The 17,725-nt window shown below is 41.8% G+C and overlaps 1 protein-coding gene across 12 annotated transcripts in view; it reads right to left on the bottom strand.

The window, feature by feature from the left end:
* Positions 1–1,771: 1,771 nt before the first annotated feature.
* The window catches only part of tpm2 (tropomyosin 2 (beta)), a 35,946-nt gene continuing 19,992 nt past the window's right edge, over positions 1,772–17,725 (bottom strand). For 2 of the 12 annotated variants that reach the window (XM_055875486.1, XM_055875493.1), the window contains 5 exons: positions 14,084–14,154; positions 12,318–12,393; positions 10,724–10,786; positions 10,456–10,525; positions 1,772–3,613 (listed from right to left, as the gene is read on the bottom strand). In XM_055875486.1, coding sequence (XP_055731461.1) covers positions 3,531–3,613; positions 10,456–10,525; positions 10,724–10,786; positions 12,318–12,393; positions 14,084–14,154 — 363 coding nt within the window. In that variant the 3' untranslated portion in view covers positions 1,772–3,530. Of the gene's footprint in view, positions 3,614–5,154; positions 5,601–6,782; positions 7,373–10,455; positions 10,526–10,723; positions 10,787–11,632; positions 11,709–12,317; positions 12,394–14,083; positions 14,155–17,725 lie in introns of those variants that run through there. The other 10 variants (XM_055875488.1, XM_055875494.1, XM_055875492.1 and 7 more) reach the window with 5 other exon arrangements.

Below are 17,725 nucleotides of genomic sequence, written 5' to 3'. Positions count from 1 at the left end.
TTATGACAGCTTTGTTTAACACTTTTTTGGTTACTACATGATTCCATGTGTTATTTCATAATTTTGATGTCTTCACTATTATTCTACAATGTAAAAATAAAGAAAAACCCTTGAAAGGTACTGTAAGTCAATGATGAGACATGTCAATGATTTAAGAGGGTTTAGAGGGTATAGAGATATTGTTATCCACGTCGGCACCAACGATGTTAGGATGAAACAGTCAGAGGTCACCAAGCACAACATAGCTTCAGCGTGTAAATCAGCTAGAAAGATGTGTTGGCATCGAGTAATTGTCTCTGGTCCCCTCCCAGTTAAGGGGAGTGATGAGCTCTACAGCAGAGTCTCACAACTCAATCGCTGGTTGAAAACTGTTTTCTGCCCCTCCCAAAAGATAGAATTTGTAGATAATTGGCCCTCTTTCTGGGACTCACCCACAAACAGGACCAAGCCTGGCCTGCTGAGGAGTGACGGACTCCATCCTGGCTGGAGGGGTGCTCTCATCTTATCTACCAACATAGACAGGACTCTAACTCCTCTAGCTCCACAATGAAATAGGGTGCAGGCCAGGCAGCAGGCTGTTAGCCAGCCTGCCATATTAGTGGAGTCTGCTACTAGCAGTCAGTGTAGTCAGCTCAGCTATCCCCATTGAGACCGTGTCTGTGCCTCGACCTAGGTTGGGAAAAACTAAACATGGCGGTGTTTGCCTTAGCAATCTCACTAGGATAAAGACCTCCTCCATTCCTGCCATTATTGAAAGAGATCGGGATAACTCACATCTCAAAATAGGGCTACTTAATGTTAGATCCCTCAATTCAAAGGCAGTTATAGTCAATGAACTAATCACTGATCATAATCTTGATGTGATTGGCCTGACTGAAACATGGTTTCTAACAGTTTGTGCAGAAATTCTTCGGTTGTGCAAACCCAGCTTCATCAGCTGACCGGTGGCTGGTCTCAGACAATCCTGCAGGTGAAGGAGCCGGATGTGGATGTTGTGGTTACACGTGATCTGCGGTTGTGAGGCCGGTTAGACGTACTGCCAAATTCTCTAAAATGACATTGGAGGTGGTTTATGGTAGAGAAATGAACATTAAATTCTCTGGTGGACATTCCTGCAGTCAGCATGCCAATTGCACACTCCCTCAAAACATCTGTGGCATTGTGTTGTGTGACAAAACTGAACATTTTAGTGGCCTTTTGTCCCCAGCACAAGGTGCACCTGTGTAATGATCATGCTGTTTAATCTTGATATGACACACCTGTCAGGTGGATGGATTATTTTGGCAACAGAGAAATGCTCACTAACAGGGATGTAAACAAATTTGTGCACAAAATTCAAGAGAAGCCTTTTGTGAGAATGCATTTTTTGGGGGGGATCTTTAATTTCAGCTCATGAAACATTGGACCAACACTTTACATGTTGCATTTATATTTTTGTTCAGTGTCGATGTGACAAAGGTTAAATGTACAACCTTGTTAGACATTTCTGCCATGATTGTTTACACAACATGCTTTGGCGATATCATGGGTCTAACTTGATCTGAAGCTACCATCCTGTTGCTGTGGAAACATGACACAGAAGCAGTTACACCAGAATTGTTATGCCAAAACGTTAGCGAAATGGTAGTAGTGGTAGCCAGCATCATTCAAAGAAACCAAGAAGTTGTCTTGATCAGTTCACCATTGTAAACAAACTAAAGTATAAGCGTTAGACTTTGTTACACTGTGATCTGGTTTAAGGAAATACTAGAAGAAATGTACAAAACAACCATTTATTTTGCCGGCCATTTTTTAATCATCTTAAGAGCTTATACAGTTGATTCATTGCATAGGATACATGAGTAATAAACCTTAATACAATTATTTTAATACCTCCAGAATATTGAATAATTCCCCCAAATTAAAACCTTCAGACCGATAAGCATTCTGACTAGTCTGAAGTATTGACACATGTGCATTAAGATATAATTTACATGAGCTTGAAATCAACCTTACAAGTTTACAGCTGTAGGGTATTTCCACAAAATGAGTCCCTTTTGCATCCCTTTGATATTAAGTAGAAATGTTGCACCAATATTGGATTTTAAAAGCCTGCCATATTAAATGAAGTGCCATTTAATAGACCTAGATTTTTTTTTTTTATAATCAAAGAGTTAGCGCCAACATTCAGCATTTTGACATGTCCCTTTGCAATTTGACTTCTCATATTTTAACTCACTTATCCTCAAAAGTCAATTTGGCTGTTTTGACAAAGTCAATTTGGAAGATTATCTATTTCATGTGAATAGTGAATCATTGTAAGGTAAAACACTTAAACATGTCCCTCATTTTAAGGTCAATCCTGTAACCTGAACTTTTGTTTTAATATGGTGAATATTTAATATATCCCCCCCCCCCATCTAATAATCAAATCAGTGTAAAAGCAGGTGAGCTGGTTCTAGTCTTTCTGGACATTTTGTGGTGTTTTGTGGGGGGAAACATTGGGTTGAGCAAGTAGTTTCACTACTCAAAAAGAGACTCGTTTCGTGGAACGACCATGTAACAGTTAAACCGGCCAATTAGTGAGAAGGTGTTTCAAAAATTAAGAGACGTTTCAGATTGTAACAACTATGGGCATTCTCAAAAATCTTTGTCAAGAAAAAAAAAAAGGCAAGTGATTAGAATACATGAGGTACCACATCATCATGATTAGAATACCAAAATCATATCTAATATTAAACTATTATCCAAACCCCCAAAAGGTCACTACAATTTTGAAAATTCAAAAACTTTGTCAAAAGAATCCTGTGTCTAAATTAAATGTCCCCATTGTATTTAGTTTGTATTACATTATTTGATACCTTTGCTAGTCATTTTGAACCATATAAACTACCCTAGACGTACATTTAACAAACTGCTATTTATCCGAAATAGTCCAAATATTAAAACGTGAACGCTAGTCTTTTTCCCTGTTTGGGTCAGTTCTACACATACTATACTGTATTAATTAAAACAATGAGTGGCACATCTTACCAAATAGTAAGTAAAGAATATGTTTACCATTTATTTGTTTTGAAGGATTACAAAAACTTTATACTTTGGATTTAAAAAAAAATAAGAGTTTGAGGTAACAAAGCTTAAAGAGTAAAGCAAATGCAATTTCACTTCAAGGAGGCCTCAGAGGTCAGATTAGATAAGAGATGTCAATTTAAAGACTTGAATCACATGCTAAATACAAACAGCAACCTCGATAGCATTCAACTCTATGCTGTTCTGCTGTTATACTGAACCATGTTAACTTCTGTAGCCAGCATGCGTTTGCCATTAATTAGCATGTGTGCAAGAGACCCTCATTAACTAAAACGGAATGCCTTGTTCGTAAGCCTTTACTACTATTAAAGCCATGTGAAGACTGTCCTGTTCCCAAAGGGGCAAGTCAACGAAAGGATTTGGTCAAGTGTGTATCAATGAGCATTATGAAAGCTTTGTGTTTTTTTCGTTCGCTTTGTTTTAGGCCTCTTGTTCATGGGCCCAGACAGACAGAGCTCGCTCTATAGGTTGTTGAGCTCCAGGAGGGTTTGGTCCAGCGTTTGGTGCATGTCTAGGTTCTCTTCTTTAGCTGTAGCTAGTTTCTCTGGTGACGGGGAAACAAAAGAACAGGTGAGCACCCCAACAAGCAAGCTCTCAGTTGGCTCAGGAATAGGACAATGAAACATGGACATCAAAAAAATTAACAGTACTATCTAACAATGTGATTCAAAAGCATACTGTATTTTACACATTCATATATCAAGTGTGTTTGTGTAAAATTGCAGTAATATGTTTGTGTCAGTTAAAACAGCGAAAGTGGTCACTAAGAAGCAGAGCTAGGCTGTTGAAAAGATCCATGTTATATACAATTGAAGCAAGAATTCAACTTTCCTGGACAGCCAATCTAGATAAAAAACAAAAAAATGAATATGAACGTTTTTTTTTATTTTCTTAGTTCAGACGTCTCCTACATGTTGGTGAGCTACCATAGCAAGTCCCTTCCCAAACCCAATGAGAGGACAGTGCTCCTTGTGTGCACAAAATGTCAGGTGAGGTTTCAATTTCAGTGTGTACAAAGGAGCGTTTCCAGAGGACAGCAGATGCTTTCTGCGTGTCACACCACTCAATGGGCCAGGTGGTGAGGGAAGCTAAAACGTGAAGATACTTGGTGCAATGAAAGTAATGCTAGTCAATACAAGGAGGCTAAAGATTTATATATTTAGCCCAGCTAACTTGTGGAAAGTCATGAGGTAAATGTAGCACAACTTGGAATTAGCCAAGTTCACTATAGCACACCATGCAAAATAGTGAAGTTACTTAAGGACTCTTAACAGGGAAAACACCCAAAGGAATCCATGTAAATGAATGGGTGGGGATATAATATGGGGTAACTTGTAGCGAAGCCAAGTGTAGAGAGACTTTAACCCCAGAAATCTAATACTGCACCCAGAGTGTATACTTAGTATGTATAAGTACTATAATAGTTAATGATAAAACAAAATATATGTTTCATCACACTAAACTACAAACTCTACATTCAGAGAAATACATGAGCCTGTGTAGTTTCAAGCCTGTGTAAATCTTAAAAGTTTACATATCATTGACTTTGGATGGATACATGTAAGAGAGTCTGAACAATAGCAAAACATTTGTGAAATCAAAATGTATAACATTCACCAGATTTCATGGCATTATATATATATATATATATATATATATATATATATATATATATATATATATATATATATATATATATTTGTCTATATGATTATCTATAGATGTCAGTCTACAGGCTTTAGAGTATATAGGCAGGATGGCATGCAAACAATGAAGTTTTACAGCAAACTGTTCTATATGCAAACTTGGGTATTTCTTTTGAATAAATAATCCTGAAAACCATTATTTCAGATAAATGCTAATTATTCCACATTCTGTGAAAGCTTTGAAAACTTAATGTGTGGAACGGTGTCCAGTCCAAAGTGCTCCATTTGGTCCATTAAACTCCCTCATGTTTTAGCAGTGGAACTCTACAATGTGCAGCAAGTGAGTATCCTCAAGTTTGTGAAAAACTAACTTTCCTAATTCTGAAAAACTTGGAACCAAATTTCATACAAAAAAAGGTTACATGCTTTTTTTTTGGGGGGGGGGGGGGGGTGAATTACTGTACCTGTACCCTACCAGTACCCAAATTACACACAACACTCCAAGTTTGGGGCAAATTCATTCACACTCAATTCCCTTGATGAATTGTAACAGATTTTCCATGTATTAAATGTAAATGTTTTATATGATTGGTCAATTACTTGAATGTCATGTTTTCAAATGACTTCAATGTTATGACTTTAATTTTCATGTATTGACTCCACCCTAATGACAGCATGAAGAATGTACAACCAGTGCCTTCTAGAGGGGGGTATGAGAAAATCGGTTCCAAGTTTACTCAGAGACAAGTGCATATTGGAAGAGTGGGATAGCGGAAGGAAGTTTGCCAAAGCTTCCGTCTCAGACTCAGCTGTTAAATTCATTCAGAACAACCCTCAGTTCGTTACTGAGGATGCGGTTATTCTCCACCTCCTTGTGATAACGTTCTGTGGTGCCAGAAGAGTCAATGAAAGCCAGTGTGAAGATACAGAGAGAAAAAGAGGGAGAGAAAGAGGGAAGGGTTAAAAGGTCACAGGTTAGTGCAATAAAAGGTCACAGGGCAATGAAAGACACGAAAAAAGAACTGCAGAAAGTTGCTTTTTTCATCTGACAGAGGTAAATCAGCACCTATAGCAATTACAGCTCACTTGACAATGCTTGAAATGTCTTGAATTGAACACGATCATTGCAAGACATTAAAAGGAAAGTTTGTTTCATTAGTCCATTTTTGACATAGTCCCAAAATGTTTTGGGGCTGTCTGAAATCAAGTTAGGTAATTATCAAAATATGATGCAAACTGCAGCATAATACAGGGATGACTTCTGTACTTAGAAAAAAATTATATGAATTGTTGGTGAAAGTTACATATCTTAACTTGATTGCTGACAAGCAAAACATGTTGGCACTCAACAATGGACTAATGAAACAAATACCAAAATGTGTTTTTTGGGTGTAATTTTCCTTTAAGCAACTATAGCAGGAAGCAATACATATTCATATTGCTGGGGTCAGGGGATAAGAAAGGGAGGTAAAAGAGAAACAGCAAATCCCTTTAAGACTCCAAAGTACTGAGCCGCAGGTTTCTTTAGACAGGATAATTCTCACTTTAAAAACGAAATATCATGTTCCCTTAATCATTAAAAGAGATTTATTGGTTCTACTGGGAGTGGTTGGAAATCAGAGGGATTGTTCAGAACTGCACCTCTTTTGGTCAGATTTATTTTGATGCCTTGTGTCAGGGTTGGTCAGATAATTACAGAAATGTTCAAAACAGTTCATACGGTGTGGTGGAAACAGTACTGAAATGAGATTCATTCACACCGATTCCCTTGTAACGTAAATTAAGCAATTCACCGAATGACTTGTGTATATCCATCATAACATTTTACAACAGTTCCGATTTAATTTAATATGAATATTAAATATAAAAAAATCTCAATAAAACAGTAAACGTAGTCAAAAAATGTAGGCTATATTAAATGTAGTCAATAAAACACCATGTACCGCGAGTGTAGTCAGGTATAGTGGTATGGCAAATTGTGGATTGTAATATTCGGCACCAACCTTCTAAACTTTATTAGGTGATTATGATGAGAAACCAAATGCTGATAAAGACAGTAGAAAACAGTAGCGGTTTCAGGACATTTATTACAGAGAAAGGGAAAACAAGTATATATCTCAATACAGAAGACCAAGCCTAACCCAGATCTTTGGAGAGGTATGGACACAGCGCCAGACAACACCAATGGGTGTGAGTTTTCCTATTTACATCTATAGAAATGTAAGAGGATCACTGAACAATGCTGACACCTGACACAACAGTAGGGAGAGGAACTAAAAAGGGGGAATGGGTTTGACGGGGGTAGGGGGGGACAATCTGCCTGGGGCCACATTTATATCCCTTGGTATTTTGAATCAGCAAGTCTTGTAAACTTAGTTACGACCACATTTTTTTCAATTTCACCATACAAATTTCGTAACCAAGGGTATTGAGAGATCGATCACAGTTCTGTCTGAAAAGTTGTGGAATGAAAAAAAGGACAGAAAGGAAGTGGAGGATGTCTGAGCCCCAGGGGTGCCAGATGAAGGTGGAGAGCGTCAGAGAGGAGGAGGAGGAGGAAGAGTGAGGGAGTGTCTAGAGTGTAGTCATGTCGTTGAGAGCCAGGTCAAGCTCCTCACTGAGGGCTTTACCCTTCAGCTTCTGAGCGTACACCTCGTCTGGAGGGAGGGATGAACACAGACGACAGAAAGATGGACAGAAAGATGGACAGACACACAAGATGGAAACAGAACAAGGCGAGTGAAAAAAGTTCAAGAAAAGAAAAGTCAGATAACAGAAATCTCAACTTCAAAAAGGATTATGCACATCTAAAGAAATTATAATAAGATGCAATATCCAAAAATAACTTTTCCACCAAATTCCTTCAGCAGTAGCAATCTGACAATCAAATACCTTACAAAAATTCTAGATTTGTAAAAAAATAAATGAACCAAATTCCAAAAAATGTTAGAATATTAATACGTTGCGTATCATTAACACAGAATCAAACAGTTAACACAACGCACTCCAGTTTAAAAATCAACTAAAACTCATCCTTCAGGAAAAGACAAATCCACTCAAGGTTCAGGGTCATGCAGCATCAAAAGCCATGTTCCAATTCAAATTCCTCAAACAAAACACCAGATAACACCAACTGAACAGCCATGCTCCACAACTGCACTTTATTTTTAAATAAGTTTTACGTTAAAACGATAAGAAAAATGCATAAAATTCCACGTGAGTTTACAATGCAGCCGTGCTGCTGCCAGCAACGGGTCTCACGGTGCGTCCCTTTCCGATGGTTAAGCATTGCACCTGTACCACCATTACTGAGCCTCAATTCCACCTGGCAAAGTTTGCATTTCCTTCTCATTTAACTTCAAAAATTATTGCCATACAGGACTTCACTGCTGTCACTTGCCTTTCTCTGATTCATGCAACTGTTAACGACGATGACCTAGTGTTAGAGAGTAGACTCCAAAATAATTGATTCCTCGACTCCTTGCAAGTCGAGTGTCAAGATTAGATTCCAATAGGAATCAACTCCTAAGAATCAGTATTCTTGGAACAGAGGAGACTGCTTAGTTGCCGTACTTCTGAGAGCACAAAACACTCGCATCTTTCATAGCGCGCTAATGAGGAACGGAGAACGAGGGCCACAGTATCGGCCACCAGGCAGTCAGAACCGTGCACTAGCGCCAGGGTTTCCCACACTGTGTCCTGGTGCCACACCCCCCTGGGTGCACATTTTGGTTTTTGCCCTAGAACTGCACAGCAAATTCAAATAACCATCATCATCATCAACATTTGATTATTTGGATCAGCTGTGTAGTGCTAGGGCAAAACCAAAACGTGCACCCAGGGGGGGGCCCAGGACCGAGTTGGGGAAACCATGCACTAGTCTTATCTATCGGCAATCAAAAGCTGTGTCTCGCAATGGAATACTGTAAATCGTAATTTCTTGGCTTGCAATGTCTCGCAAATTCAAAGCAAGGCCTATCATCAATGAATAGGCTAGGATATGCTACACGCAACAGACCGAAGACTGAACACACTGGCATCATTAGCGAAGAGATGGAGCAGGGGTGTAATCACTAGTCCAAACAGTAACTAAAACCAGAGTTTCTACTGGACAAATTCAAGTAGGTCCATCACAGTTTTGTTTGCTTCCGTTTAAGAAACGTTTTGCAACATAAATGGGTGTAATGAATATGCCCCAGGCAGGCCAGCTTGAGGGAGAGAGAGCTGAGGGGGAGGGCAGAAGAAAACAAACCACGGTGAGGATATCTCTTGGTAATCGGTCTTGCATGCCTCGCAAATTCACCAAAGTAGCCTAAAGTTCACTTCTTCTTCAGGTTCTCTTAAAGTTAAGGATCCCAATTTTGTTTAAAAGTTAAGTCACATCCATAATTCAAACTCCTTGAACAACACACCAGATTACAACTACTCACACATGACATTTCCAAAGTCTGCCAAAATGCAACAAGACATTAAGCTCTCCACAACAAGCCCATTCTTATTGCTAATTAAACACTCCTTTGATTGAGTAACTGTGGATGAATCGACAACACCCTAACGTATTAAAGAAATAAGGCAAAACCTTGGAAGAATCCAACTTGCTCTTAGTCCAAGTACTACAACTCAAATCTAACCTTATAGGATCTAATCAATCAGTCAAACTGATCAATATGAGATAAGGTAACACCAAGGGCTCCCGAGTGGCGCAGTGGTCTAAGGCACTGCATCTCAGAGGCGTCACTACAGACCCTGGTTCGATTCCAGGCTGTATCACAACCGGCAGTGATTGGGAGTCCCATAGGGCGGTGCACAATTGGCCCAGTGTCGTCCGGGTTAGGCCGTCATTGTAATAAGAAATTTGTTCTTAACTGACTTGTCTAGTTAAATAAAAGGTTACATAATTATAATAATAACCAGACAGGATAAGCAATCGAAAGTGAAGCTGTGGCTCCACAGTTATGCTCCAATCAAACAGGCAGCCAAAATCTGATCTTTTGCCCAATTATTGGCAAAGGAGCTGATCTGATTGGTCAAAAGACCAGCTACTGGAAAAAGTTCAGAATTATAGGCTGCCTGTGTAAACGCAGCCTTACAGGCAGACTATTATTCTTCAGAGCTAAAGACTCAGAATCTACACATTTGTCTATCTGGCACAATCATACGGAATGCCCATCATTGATTTCAACTGCAATCTGTTCTAATTAGATCCCTGGACAACAGAGCCAGGTTAATGAGGGTTAATCTACCAAATAATTGGTTCATCTATTAAACCCATATTAATAAATCCATTCACATCGGTGCTCCTCTGTTTCTAACGGTACTCAAAGTTGGAAGGTAAATTGTAAATTACTATCTACAATGCTGCTCGACTATTTAGAGTCTTTATTAATGATTGAAACATACAGGTATGTTACCGCTACAATACACTACTAACAAGTCATGCGAGGGTACCCAACAGGCTTCAGTGTTACAACTCATGGTTATAGGGGCAAATCTTTCTGTTAGTGAAACGTCTGTTACGCTATCACAAAGGAAACATAAGAGTGAGTCCAAATGCCCCCCCCCCCCCCCCCCCCCCCCAATAGGGCTCTGGTCAAACAAAGTGCACTATACAGGGATTAGGGTGCCGTATTGGGATTCAGATAAAGTGAATGGGTTGCTGAAAATGCAGTTAGTGACGTCAGCTCCTGGGAACTCCAAGAGGCGTTAATGGTTGTGAATGAAAGAAGTGTCGAAAACGTACCTTCCAAATCATCAATGGTTTTCTCAAGCTTGGCCACAGACCTCTCCGCAAACTCAGCACGCGTCTCAGCCTGGGGGGGGGGGGGGGGGAAGCATCCGAACACAATGCTTCTCAAATACATTTTTCCAAGCACCAAATTACATATCTACGTAATATCGTGGTTAACATTAGGTTGCATAAGAGTGGGAGGAAGATAAGAGGCTTTAAGATACCATTTGAAGAACCATTCATACTAAAATATTAGATATGGTGACCCTACAGTACCCACCTCTTTAAGTTTGTCGGTAAGAACTTTGATTTCCTCTTCATATTTGTCCTCCTTTTGTGAGTACTAGAAGTGAAATAATGGAGATTCATATTAGCACAAGAGTTATGACGAGAGCTTCTCCTAAAACATTCACAACTTAAAATATATGGCAGTATTCTAGTTCAAATATAGACAGTCAATATACATGTATGTATTTATTCTATGACAACGGCTACAGTGTAGCATTCAATTAATAGCCTACTGTTCACATCCACTAAAGTCAACACTATTGGATAAAGATTCCATTAATGAAAATGAGGGCTACAACAAGAGCTGAAAGGTTGGCTAGGGAGGAGAGGAGACTACGACAAAAGCTGAAAGGTTGGCTAGAGAGGAGACTACGACATGAGCTGAAAGGTTGGCTAGGGAGGAGAGGAGACTACGACACAAAAGCTGAAAGGTTGGCTAGGCAGGAGAGGAGACTACGACACGAGAGCTGAAAGGTTGGCTGGGAAAACGAAGCTAAGAGGGCTAGCTAAAGTCTCAGCGTAGGCTTGTCATAATGCAAGCGGGTCCTAAGAACAAAACATCAAACTCTCCTCAATCAATCTTCTGCTTTTAAATGTATTTTACACCCATCTAACGTTATGCCTGGAATACAGTTCAATCCCTACACTTTAAAAAAAATCAATGTTATGGATTTTAAAAAGTATATAGATATTTTGAGAGGATGGCTTGTGTACAGCCATTTAATTTGGACACTACGCTGTATTCTGTGCATATGACAAATAAACATGTATTATAGCTAGATATCCTACACTAAGACTGTGTGTTGAGGGGCATCTGTGTGTGTTTTATCCAGCTGGACTATCCTGCATTGTATCTGTATCTGACCTTGGGGCCCAGCTTACTTCCCCTCTCCTACAGTACCTTCTCAGCCTGGGCCTCCAGAGACTTCAAGTTGTTGGTGACATTTTTCAACTCTTCCTCAAGATCACCAGATTTACTGTGCAACAGCAGGAGGGAGGGAGGAAAATGAGGGAAAAGAAAGGAGAGAGAGCGTTTTGAGAGGGAGGAGAGGACATGACCAAGGAGACTCTGTTCTGGATACTCCAACCCAGTGCCTATTAGGGAGAGTGCATTGGCAGAAGAATAAAACTTACCTGAAGGGGTTAATGACACACTTACCTGAAGGGGTTAATGTCACCTACCCATCAGATGGAAGGGTTAAATCAGGATCCTTGATGGATAATATCTGACAGATTATTTCCTATACTTAAGAGTATATGATTTTTACAAATACATGTATAAAATCCATACATGTATAATCTGTATGCCTCAATCTCAAGTATCACATCAAGGATCCCATTGGCTTCAGGTTGAAGATATGACGAGGGACAGTATGGCTTGTAGGACATTAGTCCTTTTGTACCACAGCAATACTGTCACGTCACCCACCAGGGGAGCCCTCCATGGAGCACAGCTGCGAGGCAGAGAGGCTTGGAGGGCGAGTCAAGGGCATAAGCCAGAGGAGCGGAGGAGAGGAGAAAGGAAGCAGGTAGTAAAGAGGTTTGGAACCGGGACGTTTGTCCTGGTACGGGGGGGCAGACAGTACCTCATCCTCTCCGCACATCATGGACTTCAAATTCTGGTCCATGAGTCTAAGCTCTTCCTCCAGCTCTCTGACTCGACTGGGTTATTCCACAGTCAGGTAGGTAGGGGTGTAGGAGGTGGGGGCAGGAGGGGTCAGGGAACCCACACACAAGGTGATCCCAGGTGGAGGTGTGTTGGATTCAGGCATGCATTACATAAAACACAGGGGAGAGAACACACACATTCAGGTGCCTGTTGTGGTTAGTGTATCTCATCGTCTCGTGTTTCCCACATGGGGGGGGGGGGGGGGGGGGGTGTTCTGTCACATTGACCATATTATTAACCAAATTGGAAGACCAATTGATTCTGAGTTAGGGCATATAACATTTATATGTGAAAACTACTTCTAAGATGAGTACTTAAAGATTTTCCAAACTCACTTGCCCTGCTCGTGTGTAAAGTCCGCAATGTAAAGGGGGGGGGGGGTTAATGCTTATGGACCAATGTAGGCCCACGGACAAAACAAAATTAGAAGAAAAAAATTGGGAATTCCACCGGGGTCTCAACTTAGTTAGAATAATAGAATACACAAGGTTCAATTTCGTATTTTGGTTGTGCATCAGCAGTCACTCAATTAGCCCATGTCTGCTAAAAAAAATGTAATTAGTCTAGAGGCCAGCTAACTAAACTTGTAGGAAGCATGGTCGCAGACCCACGAGCCACTGCAGCCCCTCATGATGGAGTCAAGTTTAATGTGGCCCCCACCCACATCAGAGTTGCCCATCCCTGTGCTAGATGGCGATGGACATAGATCAGCCAACTAAAAATAGTGTAAAAAAACAACAATGAATCCACTTCTGCCATAGACTTCAAGTCAAGTCCCGTTCTGAGGCGCTGTGAGAACAGACTGTTCGACAGAAAGAGAGACTGCTGGTGGACGAGGTTAGGACATTCGTGTCATGGTGTATCATGGGACTACCTGGGAATAAATATATGTTTTGCTGTCAGTTAAAGGGACGGCTACTGGTTAAAGGGACGGCTACTGGTTAAAGGGACGGCTACTGGTTAAAGGGACGGCTACTGGACTCTCCGTTGTTAAGCCAAACAAAATCAATACACCCACGGAGGTCATTAGCTTGTTTCAGTTGCCATCCAATCATGAGTAATTTTATTAACAGGAAGGTGGGCCATGCAACAAGTCAAATTAATATTAACATAATTTTTCAGGAGAGGCCTCAATGTATATTTCCAAATACATTAGATGGTTAGGTGCGACACGCCATGATAAAAATATATGCATAAATTCCCAAATGTGCTCAAGTAAATAAGAGATGGGCCTAGTAAAGTCTACTGATGAACCATCAACATGTCATTCACATTAAAACACCACATTTGCCTTAAACAACCACATTTCAATGGAACTGAAATACGAGGAATTTGTTGGTTTTAACAGAGTTTTTAAGTGCGATATCCAGCACTGCGTTTTGATTCGCCACCCTTCTCCCAAAGCGTACACTTGATTGGATGAACTTTAAAATGGTGAAAACACACTCCAGCCAATGCTTATTACATCAATCATTTGCTGTTAAATCCCTGATGGGAAGTGTTGAAGTTCACACTTCTAGAAAAGGGTGGAGAATAGGGACTAAGACATGGAAATTGGCACACTATTCCCTATATAATGCACTACTTTTGACCAGAGCCCTATTGGACCTGGTCAAAAGTAGTGCACTATAAAAGGGAATACGGTACCATTTGTGTGTCAGTAATGAAGGAGGGTAAACTTACGCCTCAGCCACCTCAGCACGCTCCTCAGAGCGCTCAAGGTCACCCTCAAGGATCACCAGCTTACGGGCCACCTGTAGTCAGACAAAACACACATTAAAGTACACAGGCCAAACACTTCCAATAACTTCCAACACACACGAAACTATTCCCATGCAACATCTGAACAGAGATGGTGGCACTAAGAATGTGCAGAAAAAGACCTTCAATCTGGCACAAGCATCAAAACACATCAAACTAAATTCTGTATTGACCAGTACATTCAATAGTCAAAAAGAAAATGAAGAGGGAGGAAAAAAAAACAAGAGTTTTAATTTAAGAATTTAAGAGAAATCATTAAATAAAAATGTAATAAAAAGTTCTTACGATGAGGGGCGGTAGCGGTGGGTTAAAAAAAGAGCAAAAAAAATCAGAGATAAAATGCCTATAACCCCTATAGGATGAACCAACATACCGTAGGACTATAACCCCCCTATAGGATGAACCAACATACCGTAGGACTATAACCCCCCTATAGGATGAACCAACATACCGTAAGCCTATAACCCCCCTACAGGATGAACCAACATACCGTAGGCCTATAACCCTCCCTAGGATGAACCAACATACCGTAGGACTATAACCCCCCATAGGATGAACCAACATACCGTAGGCCTATAACCAACATACCGTAGGACTATAACCCCCCCTAGGATGAACCAACATACCGTAGGCCTATAACCAACATACCGTAGGACTATAACCCCCCATAGGATGAACCAACATACCGTAGGACTATAACCCCCCCCCTAGGATGAACCAACATACCGTAGGCCTATAACCCCCCCTAGGATGAACCAACATACCGTAAGACCTTAACCCCCCCCTAGGATGAACCAACATACCGTAGGCCTATAACCCCCCCTAGGATGAACCAACATACCGTAGACCTATAACCCTCTATAGGATGAACCAACATACCGTAAGACCTTAACCCCCCCCTAGGATAAACCAACATACCGTAGGACTATAACCCCCCCTATAGGATGAACCAACATACCGTAGGACTATAACCCCCCCTATAGGATGAACCAACATACCGTAGGCCTATAACCCCCCCTAGGATGAACCAACATACCGTAGGCCTATAACCCTCTATAGGATGAACCAACATACCGTAAGACCTTAACCCCCCCCTAGGATGAACCAACATACCGTAAGACCTTAACCCCCCCCCTAGGATGAACCAACATACCGTAGGCCTATAACCCCCCCTAGGATGAACCAACATACCGTAGGCCTATAATCCCCCCTAGGATGAACCAACATACCGTAAGACCTTAACCCCCCCCTAGGATGAACCAACATACCGTAGGCCTATAACCCCCCCTAGGATGAACCAACATACCGTAGACCTATAACCCTCTATAGGATGAACCAACATACCGTAAGACCTTAACCCCCCCCTAGGATGAACCAACATACCGTAGGACTATAACACCCCCTATAGGATGAACCAACATACCGTAGGCCTATAACCCCCCCTAGGATGAACCAACATACCGTAGGCCTATAACCCTCTATAGGATGAACCAACATACCGTAAGACCTTAACCCCCCCCCCTAGGATGAACCAACATACCGTAGGCCTATAACCCCCCCTAGGATGAACCAACATACCGTAGCCCTATAACCCCCCCTAGGATGAACCAACATACCGTAGGCCTATAATCCCCCCTAGGATGAACCAACATACCGTAGGCCTATAACCCCCCCTAGGATGAACCAACATACCGTAGGCCTATAACCCCCCCTAGGATGAACCAACATACCGTAGGCCTATAACCCCCCATAGGATGAACCAACATACCGTAGAACTATAACCCCCCATAGGATGAACCAACATACCGTAGGACTATAACCCCCCATAGGATGAACCAACATACCGTAGGACTTTAACCCCCCCCCTAGGATGAACCAACATACCGTAGGCCTATAACCCCCCCTAGGATGAACCAACATACCGTAGCCCAATAACCCCCCCTAGGATGAACCAACATACCGTAGGCCTATAACCCCCCCTAGGATGAACCAACATACCGTAGGCCTATAACCCCCCCTAGGATGAACCAACATACCGTAAGACCTTAACCCCCCCCCCCGAGGATAAACCAACATACCGTAGGACTATAACCCCCCATAGGATGAACCAACATACCGTAGGCCTATAACCCCCCTATAGGATGAACCAACATACCGTAGGACTATAACCCCCATAGGATGAACCAACATACCGTAGGACTATAACACCCCTATAGGATGAACCAACATACCGTAGGACTATAACCCCCATAGGATGAACCAACATACCGTAAGACCTTAACCCCCCCTAGGATGAACCAACATACCGTAGGCCTATAATCCCCCCTAGGATGAACCAACATACCGTAAGACCTTAACCCCCCCCTAGGATGAACCAACATACCGTAGGACTATAACCCCCCATAGGATGAACCAACATACCGTAGGACTATAACACCCCTATAGGATGAACCAACATACCGTAGGACTATAACCCCCCCTAGGATGAACCAACATACCGTAGGCCTATAACCCCCCTAGGATGAACCAACATACCGTAAGACCTTAACCCCCCCCTAGGATGAACCAACATACCGTAGGCCTATAACCCCCCTAGGATGAACCAACATACCGTAGGACTATAATCCCCCCTAGGATGAACCAACATACCGTAGGACTATAATCCCCCCTAGGATGAGCCAACATACCGTAGGCCTATAACCCCCCCTAGGATGAACCAACATACCGTAGGACTATAACACCCCCCTAGGATGAACCAACATACCGTAGGACTATAATCCCCCCTAGGATGAGCCAACATACCGTAGGACTATAACCCCCCCTAGGATGAACCAACATACCGTAGGCCTATAACCCCCCTAGGATGAACCAACATACCGTAAGACCTTAACCCCCCCCAGGATGAACCAACATACCGTAGGCCTATAACCCCCCTAGGATGAACCAACATACCGTAGGACTATAATCCCCCCTAGGATGAACCAACATACCGTAGGACTATAATCCCCCCTAGGATGAACCAACATACCGTAGGACTATAATCCCCCCTAGGATGAGCCAACATACCGTAGGCCTATAACCCTCTATAGGATGAACCAACATACCGTAGGACTATAACCCCCTATAGGATGAACCAACATACCATAGGCCTATAACCCTCTATAGGATGAACCAACATACCGTAGGACTATATACTGTGTACCAGAAGTGGCAGGTCTACAACCCCCATGGTCAAATGTGTGGCCAGCTCCCAGGGTGCAGCTGGTGCCCTCAGTGGGAAAGTCCACTAGACTGGCTGAGTGTTAGTGAGAGAGATCGAGGGAGAGCGGTCAATGACAGGTGTCATTCTGTATAAGTTCATTAGACGGCTACTTTATCTGTCAGTGTAATCCTCTGGGATGTGGGCTCATGTGACCTCCAGGTCTAAGCCACAGGCCATGAGCAATCAACATATGCTACAGGCTAAACTGCTAATCAGTTCCCCCTAGGTACAGATCTAGGATCAGCTTCCCCTTCCCCAATCCTAACATGAACTATTAGTGGGGAAAATGCTAAACTGGCCCA

The sequence above is a fragment of the Salvelinus fontinalis genome, chromosome 21 (genome assembly GCF_029448725.1).
Source record: "Salvelinus fontinalis isolate EN_2023a chromosome 21, ASM2944872v1, whole genome shotgun sequence".
Lineage (NCBI taxonomy): Eukaryota > Metazoa > Chordata > Actinopteri > Salmoniformes > Salmonidae > Salvelinus > Salvelinus fontinalis.
This window is presented reverse-complemented; position numbering and strand designations above follow the sequence as displayed.